A 24,003-nucleotide genomic window follows, 5' to 3' on the forward strand; every position below is an offset into this window, starting at 1 on the left:
ATATAGGATTTATTGACTGTACACTTTATCACGTACACCTATTAAAACACAACAAGCCAGTATATGTCAAGCAACATCCCATTTCTGCCGAAAAAGCCGCAGCCCTAGATGTCATGATAGGAGATTTAGAGACTACAGGAGTAATAAAGCCCACACTCCTGTCAATCCTGTGCCAAAGCCTAACAAACCTGGCGTATGGCGTTTCATACAAGACTTAAGGCAAATTAATGCAGTCAACATTCCTCTGCCACCTCTCGTTTCAGATGTTCACAGCATATTGACATGCATTGCATACACATTTTACCGTGGTGGATTTATGCTCCGCTCCTTTTTCTCAGTACCTGTGCATGAAGACACACAGCCGTTATTTGCATTCACACATAGAAATAAGCAGTACACTTGGACTCGTTTGCCCCAAGGCATGGTAGACAGCCCAGCTGCTTTCTCAATGGTGGTCCGTGCTACCCTGGACAGCTTCACTCCTCCAGGGCTGTACTGGATGACCTCCTCCTCTGTGCTCCGAGTGAAAAACTATGTCAAACTGCTACACACATGCTTCTCCAGCACCTCCAAAAGACTGGCCACAAAGCATCAGCAAAGAAAATGCAGTACTGTCAGACTTCTGTTCAATATTTGGGATTCACACTGTCTCACGGAAAACGTTCCATGACTACAGACAGGGTCAAAGCTGTGACCTCTGTCCCTCGGCCCACTACACAGAAGGAAATGTTGTCCTTCCTGGGCATGGTGAACTATTGCAGACAGTGGATACCAGACTGTTCTTTTCATGACCACATTCTGCGTGACTGTTGTAAAAAAGAGAAGCCTCCTCGAATACTGTGATCCACAGAAATGACAGCCTCTTTCAATGCATTAAAGGGAGTGCTGACCTCCGCCACTCAAAGGTGCTGCCTGAATTGTTCAGGGAATGCCGGCCTGCCTGAGGGCAGTAGCAGCTTGCTCTATCATGATAAGGGACTGCGAGAAGCTTACACTCTCACATGACACTATTCTACACACCAATCACCAGGTCACGACCATTCTAGCAAACATAACTACACAACATATGCAAATCTCACTATAAAAGCGAGCAGCACACCTGATTCGCCAGCACATTTATTGATCCTATGCTGTGTTCTTCTGACCGACAGGATGGCTCAGACAGGCTTGACGATCATGACTGCATGACACGTATACAGGAATCCACAGCACCACGTCCAGATTTAGAGCAAACACCTATCCCAGACTCAGCCACGGTTTATGTGGACGGGTCCTGTTCAAGGCCGAGTGACAACTCATTTCTTTGTGGCTATTCAGTGGTAACAGTGCCTGACATCATACTAGAGGCTCACTCATTACCATTTCACTCAGCACAAAAAGCAGAGCTCATGGCTTTAATAAGCGCCTGTGAGCTCCATGTGGATAAGCATGTGACGATTTACGCAGACAGCCGCTATGCATTTGGCGTCGTACATGACTTTGGCACATTGTGGAGACAGAGAGGATTTAGATCTGCTGATGGAAAATAAATTGCTAAATTCTGATTTTGTTCAAAGACTTTTTCAGGCTATACAGCTACCATCGGCCATTGCAGTTGTAAAAACGAAAGGACACAGTACAGCTGACACAGACGAAGCAACAGGTAATGCCTTAGCAGACGTGACAGCCAAGGCTGCAGCTGCATCACAGCTCCCACCTCCGCAGGAAGTATTATCTGTGCCCCTACAGCTGCCACTTGTTACACTCCCAGACTATTTAGAAACAAATGTTGATTTAAACTTTATACAAGAGCAAGCCTCTGCATGTGATTACACCTATTGGGAGAATAATGACTGTACCTTAGATGACAGAGATGGCTTATACAAAATCTTAAGGGTTTGATTGCCCTCCCATATTCCCTGATGCCAGTCCTTGCCCGACATTTTCACTGTGTGAGTCATGTCGGACAAAGAGGGGTAATAGGGGCAATAAAATCAAGATTTGTAATTGAAAAAAACATCACATGCAGTAAAAAGCATATTAGCAACCTGTCTAACATGTGCACGAACTAATGTAGGAAAATCAAAAGCAAAACATCAGCATTTACCACAACCAGATTTTCCATTTCATACATTACAAATTGATTTTACACATATGCCAGCACAAGGAAGCATCAAGTACTTACTGGTAATAGTGGATCAATTTAGTAAATGAGTAGAAGCTTATCCAACCTCAAAAGAAACTGCAGAAGTAGTCTATCAAAAGTTGAGCAATGAAATAATACCCAGATTTGGAATACCTCACCAAATTAACAGTGATAGAGGACCTTCATTTACATCAGAAGTAATTCAAAAGTGTGCCAAAACCCTAGGAATAGACTGGAAATATCATGTGCCATACCACCCTCAGAGTTCAGGAGTTGTAGAAAGAATGAATAGGACCATAAAAAAATCGCCTGACTAAAGCAATGATAGAAACAGGAATGACCTGGATCAAACTACTTCCTCAAATCCTCTGCGAGATTAGAATGACTCCATCCGCAGCAACCAAATTATCTCCATTTGAAATAATCATGGGAAGACCGTTTCCAACACCATGGTCAGCCTCCAGAGGGGCACCGCTAGTAGAAGGTGATGTATATTGCATTGTCCACTGATGTTCACAACCTGGTAGAAAAACTGAATAATAACTATCAGAAAGTTTGTCTCTCTCAGCCTTTCCCCTCCACAGTTCCACCAGTGGAGACAAGGAGATGCGTGTTGGAGAAGTTGCTAAAACCAAGGACACTCTGGGAGGCCGCGCGTGTTCCAGCCCCAGACTGTACTGGCAGTGACGAAGAACCAGCATCCTCACAGACGGACAACCTCAGTGGATTCATGCCAGCAGGGTTAAGACCAGCCCAATCGGACCATCTCAGGCGTCGGATCAAGCAGATGACATCTCCGGCGGGCCAACGCCCGGAACTAGAGCAAATAAACACACGGGTAGATGACATCTCAGGCGAGCCAGCGCCAGGATCCAATGTACATACACACACACAATCACTGATTAACACACAACGCCTGAAAGAACAACAACAAGGTACTCAAACATCCAGCAGGAACAGAAAGCCAAAAGTACCACATGATGTCTAACCTGATAAAGATAGACTCATTCCATCCTGATAATGGAGAAAATGAAATGCCCATTGTCATCATACGACGCTTATTCTGTGTCTCTCGAACCTGGGACCAGGCCAGGAGACGACTGAAGAACTGTTTTTCTTATATATTTAGGTTATCTATCATATCTATCGCATTAACCTTAGGATTTTTCTTTGCTATTTTGTATTGAAAACTGCAACCATGTTCATATTTCTGCAGGTCATATTTTGCTGACGATACCTCATGCTCTATTTTGCAAGACACCTACTTAATGCACTCATTACGTTCCCTAAAATCAGTAAATAGCAACATAGACGCCACTAATAAACCATCTTATGCGCCCTCTAGAACAGGAGTCAACTCCTGGTATGAAAATGCCAGAACAGCCGCTCGTGATTTAGGAAACAGTAACTGTTATGTCTGTTCAAAGGCTAATCCAGAACAGGTAATAGTAGGATACCCCATATCCGGTTTCCCCCTCACTGAGGGACTAGAGAAAATCGGCAGAGATAATGCTCTCCTTAAAGACACTTTACAGTTGACTCTGAGCCCTCTCGACTGCCTACTTAGACACACACACACACCAACTAACCCTGAGACTCCATTAGGCGAATTATTGAAGTTATCTAATGACACCGCAGGGACCTGCGCCCCAATGAAACGCCCTAAGAATAGGTTAAAACCCTCACTGCCCTTAGGACAGATCCCTCTCCATTTTAATACTAGTATGATATGTCTGCGCAGACTAAAGTTAACTGGCCCAGACACACACATAGATTATACAAAGGATAACTATACATTTTTCTCTGACTCCCCAGGTGCACGCTGTAATGAGACATGGCTAGCTGTCTCTGTGGCTGAAGTTGTATCATATCTGGAGGAACACACACACAGTTCAAGTTCGAGCAGAGAATCGATCATTGTTCCCCCAGAGGGTGTATTAAATGATACTGACTGGGGGGAGTTAGTTAAATCACACATGGTCACGCGCCTAACTAGACCAATCCCACATGCTTATTGGATGTGCAATAATACCCTTAGATTAGCTCTACCTGTTAATTGGACCGGTACCTGTGGTCTAGTAACCGTTGATGTTTGTTGTACTTTCATTCCCAATAACACCGCCCCTAACAGTTCATTCACACAAGCTATGAATAAACTTGAAGCATTGCAGATAGAACTAATTGCCAATACAGGCCACGGTCAGTGGCTAGACAAGTGGCTACAGGACACGTTTGGAAAATGGAAGGAACTAATTGTAGCCTTTGTAACCGTTGCAGCATGTATTATTTGTTTTTGATGATTATTGTCTGTTGTGTGATACCATGTATACGCTCTCAGAATTTTTGATATTAAGCTTGCTCGAAGGACCAGTTACAGTTATGATTTGTCTTTACATTCTGTCTTTATACTATGTTATCATTTCATGATAAAAGGAGAGAACTGTTGTGATATTTTGATACCATGGTAGCATTTACAGGATATTGTTTTATTGTGATATTATACAGAAAAGAGTTACTCAATAAGGCCCATTTAATAGTTGTTTTTCTCTTTCTCTCTGACCCAAGAATTGATGTGTAAGACTCACAGGCTGGTACCCCAAGGTCGAAAACACCACAGAGACGAGACCACTTCCTTACTCCCATCCTCCCTTCTTTATCTCTTAGAAAAAGGCTCGTTAAAGGCCAGGTGGTTTGTTTCAGAATTCACTAATGAAAGAACTCTGTATTCTATGTCTAGGAGTGTATTTTGCTGGGATGATCATAAATTGTAGCTGAACTGATAAACTACACACAGGATACTTCTTTGCTCACAAGGCAGGAAGACGTTTCCTTATTTGGTCTGTACCGGTTTGAACTGAGAACTTGCTGACACACGAACCTTTTTTTCCTCTATATAAGCTGTTGTATACTTAATAAACCTTTGAGTCGATTGGGAAGGCAACCTAAAGCAGTCTCTGTTTTCTTGTTCTCCCAAGCTGCTCCCGAGCTCGTACTAACACGCTGAATGGCATACCTGAGTGTTACTTTAAATAATTAGGAATCTTAGAAGGAAAGGACAGAACTCTGCTTATCGCTCGTGCCTTGGAGGGAAAACCGGGATGGACATTTTTTTCCTTCAAGTTGTGTTGTTAAAAAAGCAATACAAAAAAGAAACACGTTCAGTATATTTTGCAGTTCAATGAAAAATACAACTTGGGTGATTTTTTTTTTTTTTTTTTTAAAGGAAGTAAACATGCTTGGCGAATACAAATTAACAGCATCACATTCATAAATTAAAATCCATCCAAACACTTTCAACGTGTTTGATCATTTGAATGTCATTTTAAAAAATGCGATTCTGTTTTACATTACCGACAGTCTGTGTTTGTGTATGTTTGTCTGTGTTGATTCACAATTCAGAAAATGGTAACAATCATTACAGAGACACATTGTTTGTCTGCTGAGAGAAGAGTAGTAATGAAAGAAGTGTATTTTGCTCATTATGATAGCTGCAAATTCAAGCTTTTCAGTTAGTTTTTGCCAGCAATGAATGGTTATGGTTGGTACCATGCACTTCAGATTGTTTTTTCAAGCTGTTAACATATTGTAGTTTTTCACCTCAGGCTACATTTTCAAAGCCAAACATAATGTAGCAATAGTTCTACATGTCATCTAGGTAAATACGGCCTGTTGATCCAGCAAAAACACAACCTACTTTCCTCTGTTCGATAAATATTAAAGTCACTTTGTAGCATGCTGCTGGGCTAAAAATAGACCCCTACTAGAGTATGAGATGACAACCCATAGATCAATAATATTACTGAATGAATGGCACGAATCTAGCTCTCAAGCGGTCCTGCCCACATTGTTAAAAAAAATACGATTCAGCATGAACAGATGGAAGAAGAGCCTTGAGGGCTAAAAGAAAAAACAACAGAGCTGTTCAATACTGCTCCTGTAGAAATCAAAGTTCTTAAGTAGCCTATTTAACAGCAACATCTCAATGAGGTATTTCTACTGCACCCTCTTCTGCACCGTGAGGTGGTGAAAAATATTCCCGATTATTGCTGAGTTTGGACTCAAACTCAGCACTTCATGTCTTTGTCCAGTTTCTGCAGCTTTGTGTGATTAGAGAGTGTGTTATCAATAGAATACACAGTTTATCAACGTGGCATATCAGAAGGTGATTGGCTGCAGACTCCCATCTCTGCAGGACCTGTACGCCTCCAGGACACTGGGGCATGCAGCTCGGATCTCAGCTGACCCTTCTCACCCTGGACACAGTCTGTTTGACCTGCTCCCCTCAGGCAGGAGGCTCCGGTCCATTCGCACCAGAACCTCTCGCCACAAGAACAGTTTCTTCCCCTCTGCTGTTGGACACATGAACAATAACCGTATGACTGTTCCCACCACTAACACATGACCCTACGCTGTGTTCACTGCATCATTCCATGTTTGGCACTGATCACCACCTGCACTCATGTATATATCATGTATATATCTATCTACTTAGCACTTTTAATTCGTATTTTTATTTTCATGTCTATTTAAGCGTAATTTATGACAGGCGATTTAAGTAACTCATCACAGCAGCTGCACTTTACAGTCTCTAAGCTATATTTTCCTTGTTTTGTTCTGTCACTCAAGACCAAATAAAAGACAAAACTGGGGGAAAAGCCCTGATTGTAATTATGCACTGCGCTCAAAGCATGCGACTTGTTTGACAGTAAAACGCTTGCGTGTCGTGGAAAATGGGGATTGTGAAATGTGCCCAAAGTTGACAAAAGCAGAAGTGTCATATATAATGCCATACAACACGCGCAGCAGTAAAGTTTGTTCCTCAACCATCATCCCACGTATGTCATCACAGCTGCCAAAAACAACACTGCTGTCAGCTTGAGAGGGAAGAAAGCTGCTGAGCAACAACAAGCTCACTGTGGAGTGTGTAGATATTTAGCTCTGATTTGTGATGCTCATGGCTGTTCTTTCTCAGTGCATTTACTATCAAAAGCTAAATTCAAGCCAACTATGCACTGATGTATTCTTCTACTGATGAATAACACTAGGCTGCCCACACTTACATTTGATACAATATGGACACTTTTTACACTTTTTGTGAACGGTACAGCTTTGACCCCCCAAAACTAAAACTTTTTTCAGAGCACTTTTATGATCTTTTGATGCGATGCAGTGACTTTGAGCGTCTCATTTTAAAAGTTGTTCACAATAGATTCACGTTATTAGTCAGTTCTGGGTCCAAATTAATAACATTCACAGCCACCGTTGAACCACCGTTCATCTGCTTCAGATCATTGCTAAGCTTGACACTTCTTCTTTTCTCCTCCAGTTTCCCTAAATTTTTTTGAGAACACTCTTCCATGCCAATATATGGCAGGTTTTTAAATATCACACTCGTGTTGCTCTTTGGGAATCACCTTATTGGTGCAAAAAATATTTACGTTTTTGCCTGTCAAACTGTGTTTTCTTGCATTTTTCAAAGGTTTAGCTAAAGAAATGGGAACAAATTATGTTGCTATGGGTACCAAGGTGCCTAAACTTACTTAGGTGTTACACATAAAAACAACAGTGGCTCAGGTGCCTCCTTTATGCTCGAATGATTCATGGGTCAGTGCTGAGTGGCTTAACAGAGAAAAAAACAGCAAAAGAAAGTTTAAAAATGTTGTAAATTGCACGTAATTCCATGAAGTGATGTTTTATATTACAGCACATTAAAGAAATACTGCTACTAAAAGATTACAGATGCATTGGTGCAAGTTGAAATGTTTACTTTAAAGATGGCTTTTTGAACGTGTTCATAAGTAAGCAAGTTTACATTAGAACAACTAATCTCTGCAAAGACTTGAATTCTGCACCATGTTCGTTAACTTAATCTTAATCACTTAAATTCTGAATTATTTTACAGAAGCCACAATTGTTTTTGTTAAACAACCTGCAGCCAATGGCATCCAACAGTCCAAATAATATATGCTGTAATTCTTACTTGTTTCTACAGATCTGTGTTTGGCCATCAACGCCACCATCACCCCTTCTCCCTTCACACTTACTTGTGTTGTTTCCCAGCGATGTCACAACACAGCGTTACCTGTGGTTAAATGGACCTTTCTACCAGCGGGCACGGATCAACCAGAAGACGAACTCCTCATCGCCCGTGTCAATATGAGGAAGGAGCGTTTCTATGGCCAAAGATGAAGCTGACAGTGGTGAAACAGGGAAAGATCTTTGAGCTGGTTATCTTGAACGTGTCCGAGGGGGACCGGGGGCTCTACATGTGCCGGGTGCAGGAGTTTAAAAAGCATCAGGCTCGCTGGAAAGCTTCATCCAACTACACTGCTGCTACTGAGCTCAGAGGTGAGGGCTTGGTTTGCTATCTTGGAGCTTCCCTGTAGTTATAGTTACTGTTTGAGATTTGATAATTTATAAGTGATTTACAAACCACCATATTAGAATCGGATCCATTGACTGAGTCAATACATATGGAAGGTGAGTATCAGAAGGTGAGTAACAGCCAGGTGCTGCTAATCAAATCAAACTGATTATCAGTAAGAGTGAGAAGCAAAGTCTTTGCTTGTCTGGAGCATTCAGGTGTGCGTCAGAGATATCAGCAGTGATCTTACAGAAACAACTATCGCTGCTTCTCTACCTCGAAAGAGTTATAAAGTAATTTCCAAACAATTTGACATCCAGATCTACAGCGACAGCATTTAAGACCGCTGCCTGTCTTCCCAGAGGTGGATGTCCTGAGAAATTCCCGAGATCAGGCGATACGATGCTCAGAGAAACGATGAAAAACCATATACACTACAGGCCTCGGTTAGTGTTTTAAAAGTTAAACTTCATGACAGTGCAGTTCAGTTAAAAAGACTGAACAAGAATGTTTTGTTTGGAAGGATTTCCAGGAGAACGACTTTTCTCTGACATGGACGAATCATTCGTTTTGGTCATTTCATGGGACAGTATCAAAAATACTTAACAATAAACACTCTTAAATGCCAAACAGGCACATTTGGTTTGAATTCCACCATACAGGATTTGAGAAGATCCAGGGAGCCTTTAAATTTCATAAAGGTTGTGTTCGAGAAACATAAGAGTAGTCGATTTTTGATAAGCGGGTTTGTTTTTGAACTGTTCAGAGAATGTCACTGCTGCAACTGTGTCAAAGGCTCCAAAATAAAAGTTTAGATAAAAAAGATTTATTGACAAGCAAAACAGCATCTCTATATATTACATAAAGTCATCTTATGTACAAAATTAATTTGTATTGACTGAAAACACACAGTCCTCGTGCTGGAGCTGCATGTTCAGAGTCTTTGCAGTCATCCTTGTCAGCTCACGGTCACAGCACTTTATTCTATGCTTCTGCACTTTGGAAACAGCAGATGTGGAGTCAAATCAGGATTTGTTGTCTTTGCCTGCTTGGCTGGGGGGAGGATCCATCAGGTCCTTAAATCCCAGTTTCTCCAGAGGCTCCTTGGTCATCAGCTGACTGAAAACAAAAAATAAAACCAAGACGATTATACACGTTACCTTTGTCGATTCACTAGGTAACATTTTCATTGGCTTTCTTACTGGTCCATTCGGCACTCCAGGTAGTCTTTGGACTGCAGTCGGCACATGGAGTTGTCATAGTTGTTCTCTCTGAGACATTTCATGAACTTTTCTTTGAAGGCTTTGCACTCTCCTGGAAAAACAAAAGGACAAAATCAGGACTTGTGCATTTGTATGGTCATCTGTAACCCCCAGTAATAAAACAGTTTCTTCCGAGCCACACAACGCTAGTGCTTAAGGGGAACATTAAAGAATCAGGAGCCCACAGGTTGTCATCAACTTTCAGCCCCGATAAGGCGGCCCATCACGATCATCAGTCAGGATTTACAGAAGAAGCTGACATCCAGCACGAGAACAATGGCCAACAACATAATGCACATATTTGATTTTTAATTGCCATTAAAAGTCTTTGAAAGTTATGACACACTAATGAGGGTTCTTCTGTAGATCATACACGCAGAAAAAAAAATCATGTTAATAAAAACAGAATCAGTGAAGTTTGTATGAAACACAACATTTGTGCTACTGCCAAAACTTTCTGTCCATGACTGTGTATCATGATACTTTTCTAGCTTTTTAAGTGAAGGGCTGCTGCCAACATATTGCTTGAAGGTTCTGTGCAGTTTATATAGAGCAGGACAGACATTTGTGTTTTCAAATGAAAGGGAAAAAAAAATCAAACAGCAGGTGAGGCGTTGTCCTACAAAGTTTCCTGTTGTTTGTGAGCGAGTTGTTTTACATACACTCATCATGCGCATGAATGGTCATTTTGAGCTTTTATAATTTCTTTAAAGTGCAACCAAGGTGCAACTTGCTAACGAACATTTAACCAAATAGTGCGGGTGTACATATATGAGCCTGTGTTGATTAAAGAAAATAATTTCAAACTTGTGCACCCAATTATAGTTTTGAAAACCATGAAAGATGTGTGGTGGTCAATCTTCATTTTCATTAAATGTCTCTTATTTTAATAAAGCAAACTGATCAGAAGTTTAATGTAGTTAAGAACATTTATAACTGGTATAAATATAACGCAGAGCAGCACATCATGCATGTTTGTGTAAACGCTATTTTCATTACAGTCTGTCCTTCAGACCTTCTGTCCTAATAGCAATAGCATCAAGCATCGCTGTAAACGTCCATGTACCAATCCTGCTAAAAGGCAGCTGGCTTAGACAAAGGTCTATGAGTGCATTGCACTTATTTAAAACATTTCTAAATATTTATAGCATACACTGTCACAGTTATTATTAATTCTGTCGCTGTTGTGTCTGCGGTGAGGGGAACGAGAGTTATTTAACGGGGCAGACAGGCTCAGCTGGAGCTTACCGAAATGGTCCAGAGGGAACGAGCCTTTGTCCGGAGGCCGAGGTTTAAAAGTCTTCGACCCGAAATTCATAGCGGTAGACATTTTCTCTCAGTTCACAGAGGGCCGTCTCAAAATGTTTTGACATAAACAACAGCCTCTCCGTTTGACCCTGCTGTCGCGCAAGTATGACGTTTTATTTTGAGGGCTCGGCAGACAGACATTAGTAATCGATTGATGCTATCGTAAACTGTCCGCACTTTCGTGAAAGAATAAGAGCTGATATTAATTAAACCCATATATGGGTTTAATTTTGGTCTTAATAAATGTGTAACTTATTTTTTTCCGTGGCATTAACAACCAGTCTGCTAAAAATGACCATGTAATGCACAATAGCAAACGGATACTATAGGACTACAGGGGGAAAGCACAGTGATCAGAATTTCCCCTCATTACAAACAAATGACTTTGGATACTTTGCAAAATAAAGTTCTCATGAAAACTAAAAAACAGTTTCATAATTCAAAATAATATAACGGACTAAAAAAGAAACTCTAACTGTACACTGAATCTGATAGAACCGATTCATACTGTTCTCTTAGATACTGTAAGAAATTGAAAATCATAACTGCTGGTTGAAAATATTATTTAAAAATGATTTGATGCAACAACAAAAACGATTGCCTCAGGCAGCTGCCGACAGACGGTGATGAGGAACAGGAAGAGAAACTGTCACGGACGACCAAGCCCCTACATGGGATGACAGACAGAGGAACTGACTGACATTAGGAAATCCTACTGGTTAGAAGCCGACAGCGCAGAGGCTCCGATGATGGCAACACAAACACAGGCCCCAAGTGCCAGATCCATAGAAGTAAGCGTTTACCACAACCAACAGGACCCAAGCTGCAGACTGTGCAAGGCTGCCCCAGAGACTATCCAACACATGGCAGGCAACAGGATGTAAGATGCAAGCTGGGTCTGTGTGCAAGAACATCTGTGCTGCATATACCCTAAAAGTCCCCAAGTCCTGCTGGGAGACACCAACAAAGGTGGTTAAGAGAAACAGGCCAAATGCGCTGTGGTGTGAGTTGTGTTAAATGTGGTAATCGCAGCAGACAGCAACATCAGGAAGAAGGAGCAGGAGAAAATAGTAAATTACCAGCGGCTGAAGGAACATCTGGAACAGATGTGGAAGTCCAAAGCGATCCCAGTGGTAATCAGGGGTCTCCATCCAGGAGAGTGCAACCTCGGAAACAACCTGCAACCTTCCCTCAGATGGGAGATATATGTTAATATGTATTTATTAATAGTAGGCACACTTATTCACCTCTCCGTTTCTGCGTGTGCATTCAGAGCACGTTCATGTTATCAGTTTCATTTAAATGACATTTTTGCACGAGCGCAGGATCCGACTCCACTGGATTCTTTAAACGTGCAGCTTCACCTAGCTCACCGCTGGATGTCTCACTTTTCTAAGATATAAGGCTGAAGGGAAAGCAGGCAGACAGAGAGGAGGGGAGGAGGCGGCGATGGTAACGTGTGGGCTTGATTATTATGCAGCCAAAGAGCCTGGGTAATAGAGCTATCAGTGAGAGGCAGAAAGAGCTCTCGGCGCGGATCGCTCAGTTTCCTTTTCTCTCTCTGCTCTCTTATCCTCGGGCACAGCTCGGATCGGAGGTGGCAGGTGACCAGTCTGTCTGTCTGCTGGACCCCAGCGACGGATGTTCTTGGGCACCTTCTTCCCACCGCGGTGAGGCTGGACGGATAAACTCACCATGGCGCTGGAAGCGGAGGGGAACAAGCTGCAGCTGCAGGACGTGCTGGCGAGACCGGGCAACGACAAGTGCGCGGACTGCGGCAATCCAGGTAAGGCAAACCTTCCCCCCTCCACCCCGTCCACCAGCCCCGTTACTGAAAACCCGGCGCCCGGTGGAGTCAGCGCATCCAGCTGCCGGTGCGCGTGTGCCTTTCGAGCCGCTGTACACCAGCAGGGGGTACATGAGCCAACTGGCACTTCAGAACCGCACAAGTCTGAGCGAGTCTGATGACAAAGGCCCGCAGATACCCGAGGACAAAGTAGACCAAAGTAGGCCTGACAGTGGACTCTGGACTTATAAGTCTGAGCCATAAACCAATTAAACTGTGTGAAGACATGCCAATTCTGCTCCTCACTCCGTGTGTGTGTGTGTGGTTTTGTGTTATTACAGTCTACACTGTCAGCAACCTCCATAAAGCTCAGTTATTACTTGTGTGTGAGTGGTTTTGCTTTACATGTTCCTGACTGTGTGTCCACCCTATTCCTGTGCAGCTATTTATGTTCATTTTTCACTGTCTTCATCCCCCCCCACCCAGATCCTCTCTTCATCATCCTTTCAGTACACCCCTCCTTCCTCGTTGCTCAAATGGCAGTAAACCAGTGAGTGGCCAGTCGAGGCTCCAGTACGGGCCGAACGCCCAGTGCTTGGAGCCGAGCCTGCCCGGGACGCCTGTTCCTTGGCCCCGGTTACGGCTCCTCTGAGGACTGGCTGTAGCAGAGCAGCATTGGTTTTTTTTTTTTACATTTTATTTATTTATTTATTTATTTATTTGAGCCAAAGGCACTTTTGCAAAACAAGATAGCTTTGTCTGAGGGGTAGACACTTAAAGAGGGATTTCATTGTGATTGTAGCAAGGTGGAAAGGTTGTTATTTTTTGTGGTTGATGCAGCTTTTAATTAGCAGAAGCATTTTTCTTTTATTTTCCTTTTTTTTATTATCAGCAACCTACATAACAACAGTTCAGCCTTTTGTCAGTTTATAACAGCTTTTACACAATGGTTAAAGTGAGATTTGGCAGGGCGGGGGGAACACTGAAATCCGGTGTAGTGGTGCAGCAGGGAACAACGACTCACCTCAAAATAACTCAGAGATTGATTTGTACCGTTAGCTCCAGTGGGCTTGTGTCTTAGCAGACAGCTTGACTCCAAAACCATGACTACTTAATATTATCTCTATGTGTGTATGGATACCTCAGACTGCCCTCCACCTGGCCAATATCTATCTATCTCACAGGAGGAGAGGCAGGGTACACCCAGGTTGCCAGCCTGACACAGGCCTAACACAGAGAGACAGACAATACATTCACACTCACATTCACACATCTCTGTAATTTAGAATCACCAATTAACCCAACCTTGAGTCCAAACCCATGACTTGATATAATATAAGTTTGCACATGGATACCTCAACCAACCCTCCACCAGCCCAAATAAAGTCAATTAAAATTAGCCACAGTGTTGCAGAGCCACATCCACAAGAAGAGGTTTTGGTACATATCCGCTGAAAGCTAACAAAGTGTGAAATTATCACTTGAAATTAAGTTTATGGTAGTTAGCAAGGCATCACTGTTATTTTCGTTATACTTTTCGTCAATGACCCTAGTTTTTTAACCTTAATTAGAGTTATAAAAATTGATTAGTATGAACAATAGGCTCAGTAGATATCTTACTAAGTAGTTTACAAATGAGTCCCATTGGTGTGCTGGGTTTAGTGGAAAATTGTGGATATTTGTGGCATTCAGAAGATGCATCCTAGCTGACCCCTGTGAGACCCCAGCCATACGTGAATGCTATTAAAACATATGGGATGGTTGTTCAGTAGAATAGAGTAGAAAAGAGAGTAGAATACTGATGGGCAGTAGTCATTAGCTTCATTGTTAATTAGTAAATGTTAGCATACTTGAGGAAAGAAAGTACTTTATAAGTGTTACTTATGCTGGAAGCCAATTCTCCAAGCTGAAATTAAAATGAAACCTGATCTGTTATGTGTCTAAAAGACATCCTTGTCAAGTATGCTGTCTTCTTTAAGATGATGAACATGGTAAAGGTTATAGACGGTTAGCATTAGCATTGTTTCTGTGAGCGTGTGGCTGTGCTAGCATAAGCATTTATTTGCAAACCTGTACAGACTCACAGGCCAGCTAGCATGACTACAAGCTGTTTGGGGAAAGCTGGCACAATGATTTACACTGATCAAGCGTTATTTGTCTCTTGGGATGTCGTTTTTGATGATTTGTTCACTGTTCTGCAACAGTTCACTATGCCTCAGGGAAAGATTGGCATTGAATGTTCCCGAGCTAAAACTGTTAAGCAGTTTTCCCTGGCAAGTACACCACTTTCACCTTTGCAATGATTGCACAATAGAATCTCGCCTCTGAAGAGCAGTTGATGTTCTGTTCTGTGTGGCAGTGCCAATTGTATCCAGGATGTAATACAACAGCTTAGGGGAAGGAGCTGGAAAATCTGATCCGCCAAGTCGTATACACTCGCTTTCCTCGAGGTGATGAAATTTCCTTCAGCATGCGTGCTATAGTTTAGTTGAATCCAACTGCTTTGTTTCCTAATTACTGTGCTTCTTTCATAAAATTTCACAAGAGTACAAGCAGCACAGATGAAACCCCCACCAGTACCACTTCCCCTGTTGGCAGGAACCAGGAATCCCCAGGCTAATAATTCACATCTCATCAAGATATGAATTTTTGATGCTGGTTTTGGTGGTTCAATTATGAGATGGTTTCAATATAGAGAAAAACAGACAAATCCGCTCAATAGACAAAAGAGAAAGGAAAAAAACATCATTGTGGCTGTTAAGTAGAATATAACAGATACCGTACAAAGAGGTAAGTACAAAATGGGAAATAGTTTTTTCATATTTAGTGAAGCAAACATTTGATTTTCCTTAAACGAGTGCCATCTATCCTTGTTCTGCTTATCCAGTTCTGGCTTGTGGGAGAACTGGATCCCAGGTATCGAAGGGCGAGAGGTGGGGTACACCCTGCACTCGTATATCCAATCTAAAACCTGGAAAGAATCCACACAAGCATGGTGAGAACAAGCTTGTTCGTTCAGGCCACAGGCTGATTTCGAACCCAGTAACCTTCTCCCTGTACTCAGAATTTTCTTACTCATTTTACACATCAGTCACTGACTAAGAAACAGAGCAACATTGCACACTTCCCAGGTAGAAACTTGTCATCGACAAGGTGGATCTGCCCTAAAGCAGCGGTGCCCAAACCCGGGCCACAGACCAGTACCAGTCTGTGAGTCATTTGGTACCAGGCCGCGAGAGTTGATGCTCGGGTGTGAAATCTATGGTTTTCTGGGTTTTCTATTTTTTTAAATCATTTTTATTGTTAACTCGGTTTCCCTGGGTCTTTTCCCATGTGTTATGAATCTTTTTTTTTTTTTTTTTAAATTTTTGTTGTATTTATCTGCAACACCTTAAAGGCCGGGCCGTGAAAATATTGTCGGACATAAACCGGTCCATGGTGCAAAAAAGGTTGGGGGCCGCTGCCCTAAAGGATGCTCTACTTTATCCCCCTCTTTTGCTTTAATAGGGCCACAGTTTACAAAATGAACAACATGCTGTGTTCAGTGAGAAATGAAACTAGCGATTGAGGCCATAAACTCATCAGAAGACTGTTTGGTCATTTCATAGATTGAGGGAGCATAAGGGTCATTTTTCACAGGCCTATATAAAAAATGCACTTATTTTATCTCCCAGGAGATGCCGGCAGCATGTCCCTCAATTAATCTTGTATAATGGCCATTCCCAGATGTTGCAGTTCACACAGTTCTTCTCCTAGTTGACTTAGTGGGAGTACAGACATTTAAATTTGTTTGAAATCTGATTGCATTAATCACAGTGGTGCATTTGTTAAAGAGTCTGTATGCATAAATTTAAGACCAGACCAGAAACCAAGACAAGCGACTGTTAAGTGGGTGTGAGGGCTTTCAGCTAGTTTACAAGTAAACATTTACACTCTGAAAAGGTCTTCTCCAGAAATATATCGCTTTCTGCAATGACTCACACGATAATTCAAATGGGATTAGGAAATAAGAAAAGCATGCATTGTGCTAGACAAAATTATTTTGGAGTCTAGTCCACTCGCCGTCGTGTGGTTGTCTGGCTCTCGCCTTTTCTCGATTTCACACCTACAGCTAATTTAGAATCACAAATTAACCTTAAGCAGATCTTCGGTGTGTGGGAGGAAACCCGTGCAGAAGCACTCCAAACAGAAAGATCTTTCTTGGTGAAGAATGAAATAATGTCAGAAAAAAGACAGTTTCTAGCTTTACTTTGCTATAAAGGTGACAGGTTAGCCTGCTTTTCCTGAAAGATGAGGTCCTCTATTTTCCCTGCTACGCGACATCGCATGAAATCCTTCTATTGTTCGTGAATTTGCAGACTTACAAAGTAAAACACATCGCAGCATCAGCAGTGACCTGCCTGTCCTTCCTCACCCGTGTCTTATCGTCCCATCTCAGATACAGCATTCATTAAGCAGGCAGAAAGCTTGCTGGAATTGGGCTGAAAACACGCATGGCTTGTGGATGTTTTTGTAATGCTTAGTCATTCTTACTTTGCCCTTCCTTACCTTTGCGTTTCTTCCCCTATCTTCACTCTGCTGGTGCGCTTTGATGAGACCGCTGAGAGGCTGAGCTGGGCGCTTGTACTGCGGGGTTTCTCTGTAGCTCAGCAGCACTGTGGTTCTGCCCTCTGCTGAGGACACACAAATGATTTTTTGCCTCCAGAGAGAAGCCTCAGCAATCCTTTTAGGTGTGCAGAAGGTGTTTATAGAACAGCAAATCAGCAGGTCCAAGATGAGATATAACGAGGTTTAGGTTCCTTTTGCAGTACCACTCATTGCTTTCTGGGGGTTTTTTAGGTTTGAAACGTCTGAAAGCGGCCGGCCTGGGTTCAAGTCCGAGTCAGAAATAAATAATAAATAATCAGAATACAAGTTGACACTCATCTAAGTCGAGTTTGCTATTGCAAACAGACTCACTGTAGACGGTTTGCTTTCAGCATAGACAAACAAACATAGATTGATCGTAACGTGTTGACCATCAGCACCACCACTCACAGTTGGTTGACGAATGCAAAAAAATGTGATGAAATGGGCAACCATCAATTTTTTTAAGTCACAAGGAGGTTACGGTCCCTATTTTACGCCAGTCAGTAATACAGTTTAGGATCACATGGACTTTAATTTTAAGGTGTTTTGAGCATTTTTTTATGATCTGACATCGGACGAAATCCTGAACAAATGTTTTTACGTCATCCTTTGCAGTCTGCTTTCTCAAGAGCAGCAGGAGGTTCTCCACTTCTAATGTACTCTCGCTACATGAAATTGTTTGATTTCAGCAAAGGTTGTCATTCGGTTAGAGTGTGCAGTAGGCTGGATGCATGAAGAGCACTTGCTTCAGGGTAATTCTCAGTTACCTGCTCTATTCACAGTTTGCTCAATAATACATTCTAACTTAGCTCTAAGCAGCAGGCAGGTTAAAGACTGTTACATCTCCATTCCAGCTCAAGTTCTGTGTTCTTGCTTACAGTTCTGCTGGGTAATACTGACAAAAAGCCTGAGAGAATATTTACAAAGTTCTCTTAACCATCTGTGCCAAGTATGGCCTGGAAGCCCCGAGGTCAAAATGGGAGACGTCCCCTAGGGTGGTCAAGAATAACTGAGCTAAGATCTTGTGGGACTTCCAGATAAAGTGGTGGTGGCTAACCAACCGGACATAGTTGTCGTAGACAAACAGAAGAAGACGACCGTAGTGATAGATGTAGTGATACCAAATGATGGCAACTTCAGGAAGAAGGAACATGAGAAGCTGGAGGAGTACTAAGGGCTGGGAGAAAAGCTTGAGAAGATGTGGAGGGTGAAGGTAACAGTGGTCCCAGTGGTAATCGGAGCACTCGGTGCAGTGACCTCCAAGCTAGGCGAGTGGCTCCGGCAGATCCCAGGAACAACATCGGAGATTTCTGTCTAGAAGAGCACAGTCCTAGGAACAGCTAAGATACTGCGCAGGACCCTCAAGCTCCTGGCCTCTGGTAGAGGACCCGAGCTTAATGGATAAAGACCGCCCACAGGGGCGAGAGGGGAATTTTTTAGATATATAAAATTGTATAATGCTTGACTTGTGTATATATAAGTCAAGCATCTGTTTAGCAACATGAAGCTCACTGTAAATATAGAATATAAACTTCTTTAATGTGGAATCAGGCACTAATGATAAAATGTATCAGTATCTTTAGACCTTTCTGTTTCTTAGACTATGGTCTGTTTGCCTTGCTGTAGGCTCGATTGAGTAAAGTTACAGTCTTTTACTGTCATCCAGCAGGCAACCGACTGAAATAATACAGCATTCTAATAAATATGGCAGCACAAAGCCTTGATACATAATAAGAAGCAGTTTAAAATCAGTACAAAAATAGATGAGTAGATTGTTCTGGATTCTTCTGGAAATGAAATACACCTTTTTGAAATTGTCTGAACTGGTCTTTCTGGTGTTTAACATTAAGGTGTTATTGATTAGATCACCAAAGGAGAGCATGTTGAAAATGAACAAAACAGTGGGTGGTATATGAAATCAAACAGAGCATTTGATTCAAGGAAGTTGAGGTCAACCCACACTCTTAATTTTCCAAGACTCTAGTGACCTCATAACAACAAGCCCACGTAACACACACACACACACACACAAAAACATATACACATACAACTGCTTAGTGTACTTTTTTCAGACGTTTCATTGTCAAGGATTTCACCAAGTCTCCTTTTTAGGGAGTTTCAGGGAGACAGAACGCTAATTCCTCTTTATTGGAACTACACACCAGCCTTTAGGGATTCAGGACAAAAAAATTCCTTGAAGTATTTTATGTTCTAGAAAGCTGTTTGACCCAATGATTATGAGGTAACTGTAGAAATATTGTATTAACATGACAAAGTAACCTTTCAGGAAGGTGTGCTTGCATGAATTAGCCAACAAAGCTCAGCAGGATTGTTCTGAAACAAATATTTTGCTATTTATTTATTAGCTATACATTTAGCTATTCTACTAAATATAGGGGTTGACATAGTGACATCATCATTATCAAAATACTGAGCCACTTGTGTAAAGTGGCTCAGTATTAAACCCATGCTCCTTTTAAGCTATGATTTTGTATACTTGGGCCAATGAGCCCAAAATCAGCTTTAATTCTAAGATAAAGCGGTGTGGCCTAGTACTTCTATCTTTATACCTTATGTTATAGTAAGGTTATAACTAAAAGCTACATAGTTTGTTTGGTCCTTCCATAAAAATGTCTACTGTATGGGCATCAACCTTCACCCATTGGTTTTGGATTGCTGTGGGCAATGTTTGAAGGCGTCCAGTATAGCTGTGAGATACCCCAAGAGTTCATTTTCTGTGCACCAATCATTACTGTTGATAGCTGGTAAAAGAGAAATTGCCCTCAGTTTTAGAACCAGTGGCATTTCAGCAAATGCATTTCCTCCTTTGTTTGTACTCGTGTACTCAGAATAGAAGTTGGGGGGGAGTGGAATTTACCAAGCATGTCCAAGTGACCTTAAAATGAAAGGAACACAGTGCAGTGATACTTGCTTCTAGAACAGACTTTAGCATTGGATAAGATCTATTAGTAAAAAAAAAATGTCCTCAAGTTAAGAACATGAAAAGCAAAGAAAAGTAATGAGGTAGTAATCCATCAATAACAAAGATGGAGTATTTTTTGTGAAACAATTACTTTAAACAAACCCGTGTTTTGGACTTGAGAGTTAGCCCTCTATTTAAGTGAACCACGCTACACACAGTGACCACACTAGCCCACAGTGGCTCAAGGAAAATTATGATACTTACCCAACAGTCATAGCCTTAAAATCTATCCCCATGGCAGCAGGTAAGAAACACGAATCAATGATTTGGGAAGAGCAAATTCAATGGATTCAATGGGCAATATTTGTATTTGCAGAGACATTTCCTCTGGAACGTCTGTCTTTTTAAAATGAAAAACCCCTGAGAGAAATGAAAGCATGTTGTGGTGTCTGTTCTTGGGGGTTTTTTTTTAACCAACACACTGGGTCATAACCTCAGATGGCCCTACTTTCTAGCTATTAATCTCCAACACAATGCCACTTCTGACAGGCATGTGTATGAGACATACTGTACAAATGACTCTGCTGCAGATGCATGAAAGTGCTTGCAGATGCTCACAGTCATAGGCCGCCACTGTAAGAATATAAATGCCCCTCACCCATTCATTCATCCTCTGTCCAAAGCTCCGGTGTCTCCCTAAGAGGTGAGCCCAATAAGATCTCCTGCAAAGCTTTTTGTCTCCTCTCTCTGAACAGTTGCTCAGAGATGCAACACAGTACTGCTGCATTTAAAGAAAAAAACATGTCTCAAACAGCATATGCACTGTAAGGAAAAAAAAGTCACACTACATCAGGAATTTTCCACCTCCTGCTCACTACGACTGTGCATCTGTTGTTCACAGCTATCCTGTTGAGAAACATCACTCATGTACATGTAGAGGAAAAAGCCCTCTGCGTATGTGCATGTGTAGTTGTGTGTGTGTGTGGTTTTGTGTGTGTGTGTTGTTAGTCAGTCATGCGGCCACAGTAATCTCCCTGAGTGCCGCCTGTTTCTCTGTAAGGCCTGACTCAGACAGAGATGACCTCACCACCGAATGGCAGGTTGTATGTTTTCATGTCAGCAGGGGTTGGTTTGGTGTGAGTGTGTGTGTGTGCGTGTGTGTGTGTTTGTGTGGGTGCCTGTGAGTTTTTATATTGTTGTTGCGAAGACCTAAAAAGGAAGAGGTTTGATTCCCTTACATTAAAGCGCTGCTGCTTGAAGCTTCATTGCACTCCAGAATGATTAAAGGATGACTTGACGTTTATAAAAGCATCACCTGCTTGTCATGGGTTAAAAGAGATGAAATGGAGGAAGATTATCGCAGATGCCAGCTAGCGCTCTCGGGGGAACTCACATCATCCCTCTGTTTGCTTTTTCCAGTCCTCCAAACCCTCATCTCTGTTCTCCGTTTCCATCCAGATCTCTAAACCTTTCCGCTTCAGCCTTGAAACGACAGAGATGCAGAAATGGTGTTGGGTTTTGGGTTGTTTTTTTTTGCCTCCTTCAACCTTTCGTTCCCCTGCCTCTCATATGATTCCCTTGAGTATTACACACTGCTGTCACTGTGTGTGCATGTGTGTGTGTCTGTGGTGCGCCACGCTGAGGGCCTCTTTATTTAAGAAATAGCAGCTGCACAGAGAGTGAGATACAGAGAGAAAGACTTTTGAATGTTGCTCAGTAAGGGCACCCTCAGTACTTTCAGTCGCTTGTAGCTGTGCACATGCAGGTTAGGATGTGCATATGTTCTGTAGCACAGTATACACACACATGCATATGCATCCATTAGCAACATCTTAATCCATAAATGCCACACCTGCACACTAACATTAGCCAATATAATCACCTTTGAACTTATAAAATATATTTTGTTTTCGTTAATACTGCATACTGATAGCACAGACTGTATATAAAAGATGGAAATAACTGGCTCTGACTAAAAAAATGTTCATGGACTTGTTATTCACATGTTTGTCTCAATAAGCTCGCCCTGCTTGACTGTTTACTTACAATATAATACAATGTACAGTAACTGGCTCGATGGAAGAAGACTACGGTGGTCCAGAGAGGTCAAATAGATTGCAACTTAAGTAGCAAATAGAAAAATGCTGCAAGAGCACACAAATAACAACAGAAAAAGAAAAAATAATGGCACAGACCAAGTGACAGAAACCAAAACGTTAAGGATTTCCCTCAGACACACTTAAAGTGGTCTTAGTGCTGTGTCAGGCCCATCCATCCATCCATTCACTTATCCTTTTCTTCAGGGTTTTGGGGGGGCGCTGGAGCCTATCCCAGCTCTCATAGGGCGAGAGGCAGGGTACGCCCTGGACAGGCTGACAGTCTGTCACTGGGCTCACACACAGAGACCGAAAACCATTCGCACCTATGGGCAATTTAGATTGATTGTTCATCTGAACAATAGACTGGACTGGACTCATAACTCAGACGCCCTCTACAGGAAAGGGCAGAGCAGGCTGTACCTGCTGCGGAGACTCAGGTCGTTTGGAGTGGAGGGCCCACTCCTGAAGACCTTCTATGACTCTGTTGTGGCTTCTGCTATCTTTTATGGTGTGGTCTGCTGGGGCGGCAGCATCTCTGCTGGGGACAGGAAGAGACTGAACAGGGTGATCCGAAGGGCCAGCTCTGTTCTAGGATGTCCTCTGGACCCAGTGGAGGTGGTGAGTGACAGGAGAACGGCGGCTAAGCTGTCATCCCTGATGGACAACATCTCCCACCCCATGCAGCAGACTGTGACAGCACTGAGCAGCTCCTTCAGTGGGAGACTGCGGCACCCACGGTGTGGGACGGAGAGATTTCGCAGGTCTTTCCTCCCCACTGCTGTCAGACTCCATAATAAAGACTTTAACTGATCAAGCACACACATCCATACATATGCAATAATACTAAGTGCAATAATCCTTTCTGTCATCGTTGTATTTTTACTCAGTTGTATATAGTATTTGTATTTGTATTCTATTTTTATCTTATTGTATATTTATTTTATTTTATTCTACTGTATATAGTATTTTATTTTATTCTATTCTGTACAGTTGTGTACTGTATTTATTCTTATTGTATTCTAATTTTTGCCTCATAACTTTTGCACTGTCCACTTCCTGCTGTGACAAAACAAATTTCCCACGTGTGGGACTAATAAAGGTTATCTTATCTTATCTTATCTTATCTTATCTTATCTTATCTTATCTTATCAATTAACCTATCCCCACTAATTGCATGTTTTCGGACTGTGGGAGGAAGCCAGAGTAGCCGGAGAGAACATGCAAACTCCACACAGAAAGACCCCGGCCTGATGCTGGAATTGAACTTTCTTTTCGTAAATGATGCTTCCTTTACTTCCCATCCCTTCGCTATTCTCCCTTAGTTTTTGTCAGTAATCAGCCTAAAAGTTGAGATAGTTGAGTATTCAGTGGAAAAAAAAAAACACCAAATGCACACTGCCATGTCTACAGCTAAAAATACCAAACTTTCAGCTGAGAAACTGGAACAAGAAAGACGATCACTTCCAAGTAACTAACTGTGGCTGCCAGGATTGCTTGTCATTTAGTC

The 24,003-nt window shown here is 42.1% G+C and overlaps 2 protein-coding genes across 4 annotated transcripts in view; one reads left to right on the forward strand and one right to left on the reverse strand.

Moving 5' to 3' along the window:
* Positions 1 to 9,295: 9,295 nt before the first annotated feature.
* cox19 (cytochrome c oxidase assembly factor COX19) lies at positions 9,296 to 11,174 on the reverse strand. The gene is made up of 3 exons (XM_080872219.1): positions 11,000 to 11,174; positions 9,692 to 9,803; positions 9,296 to 9,608 (listed from the first exon to the last, which is right to left on the reverse strand). Exons 1-3 carry the CDS (start codon positions 11,079 to 11,081, stop codon positions 9,515 to 9,517), a joined length of 288 nt encoding a protein of 95 aa, XP_080728345.1. The 5' UTR covers positions 11,082 to 11,174; the 3' UTR covers positions 9,296 to 9,514.
* A 120-nt stretch (positions 11,175 to 11,294) lies between these two features.
* Positions 11,295 to 24,003, forward strand: part of LOC308390325 (arf-GAP with dual PH domain-containing protein 1) — a 40,683-nt gene continuing 27,974 nt past the window's right edge. Inside the window, exons 1-2 of one of the 3 annotated variants that reach the window (XM_080872216.1) lie at positions 11,295 to 12,028; positions 12,645 to 12,845. In XM_080872216.1, the coding sequence (XP_080728342.1) occupies positions 12,755 to 12,845 (91 nt within the window). In that variant the 5' untranslated portion in view covers positions 11,295 to 12,028; positions 12,645 to 12,754. The other 2 variants (XM_080872217.1, XM_080872218.1) reach the window with 2 other exon arrangements.

Source organism: Rhamphochromis sp. 'chilingali' (genome assembly GCF_963969265.1).
Source record: "Rhamphochromis sp. 'chilingali' genome assembly, chromosome: 22".
In the NCBI taxonomy this organism is placed as follows: Eukaryota; Metazoa; Chordata; class Actinopteri; order Cichliformes; family Cichlidae; genus Rhamphochromis; species Rhamphochromis sp. 'chilingali'.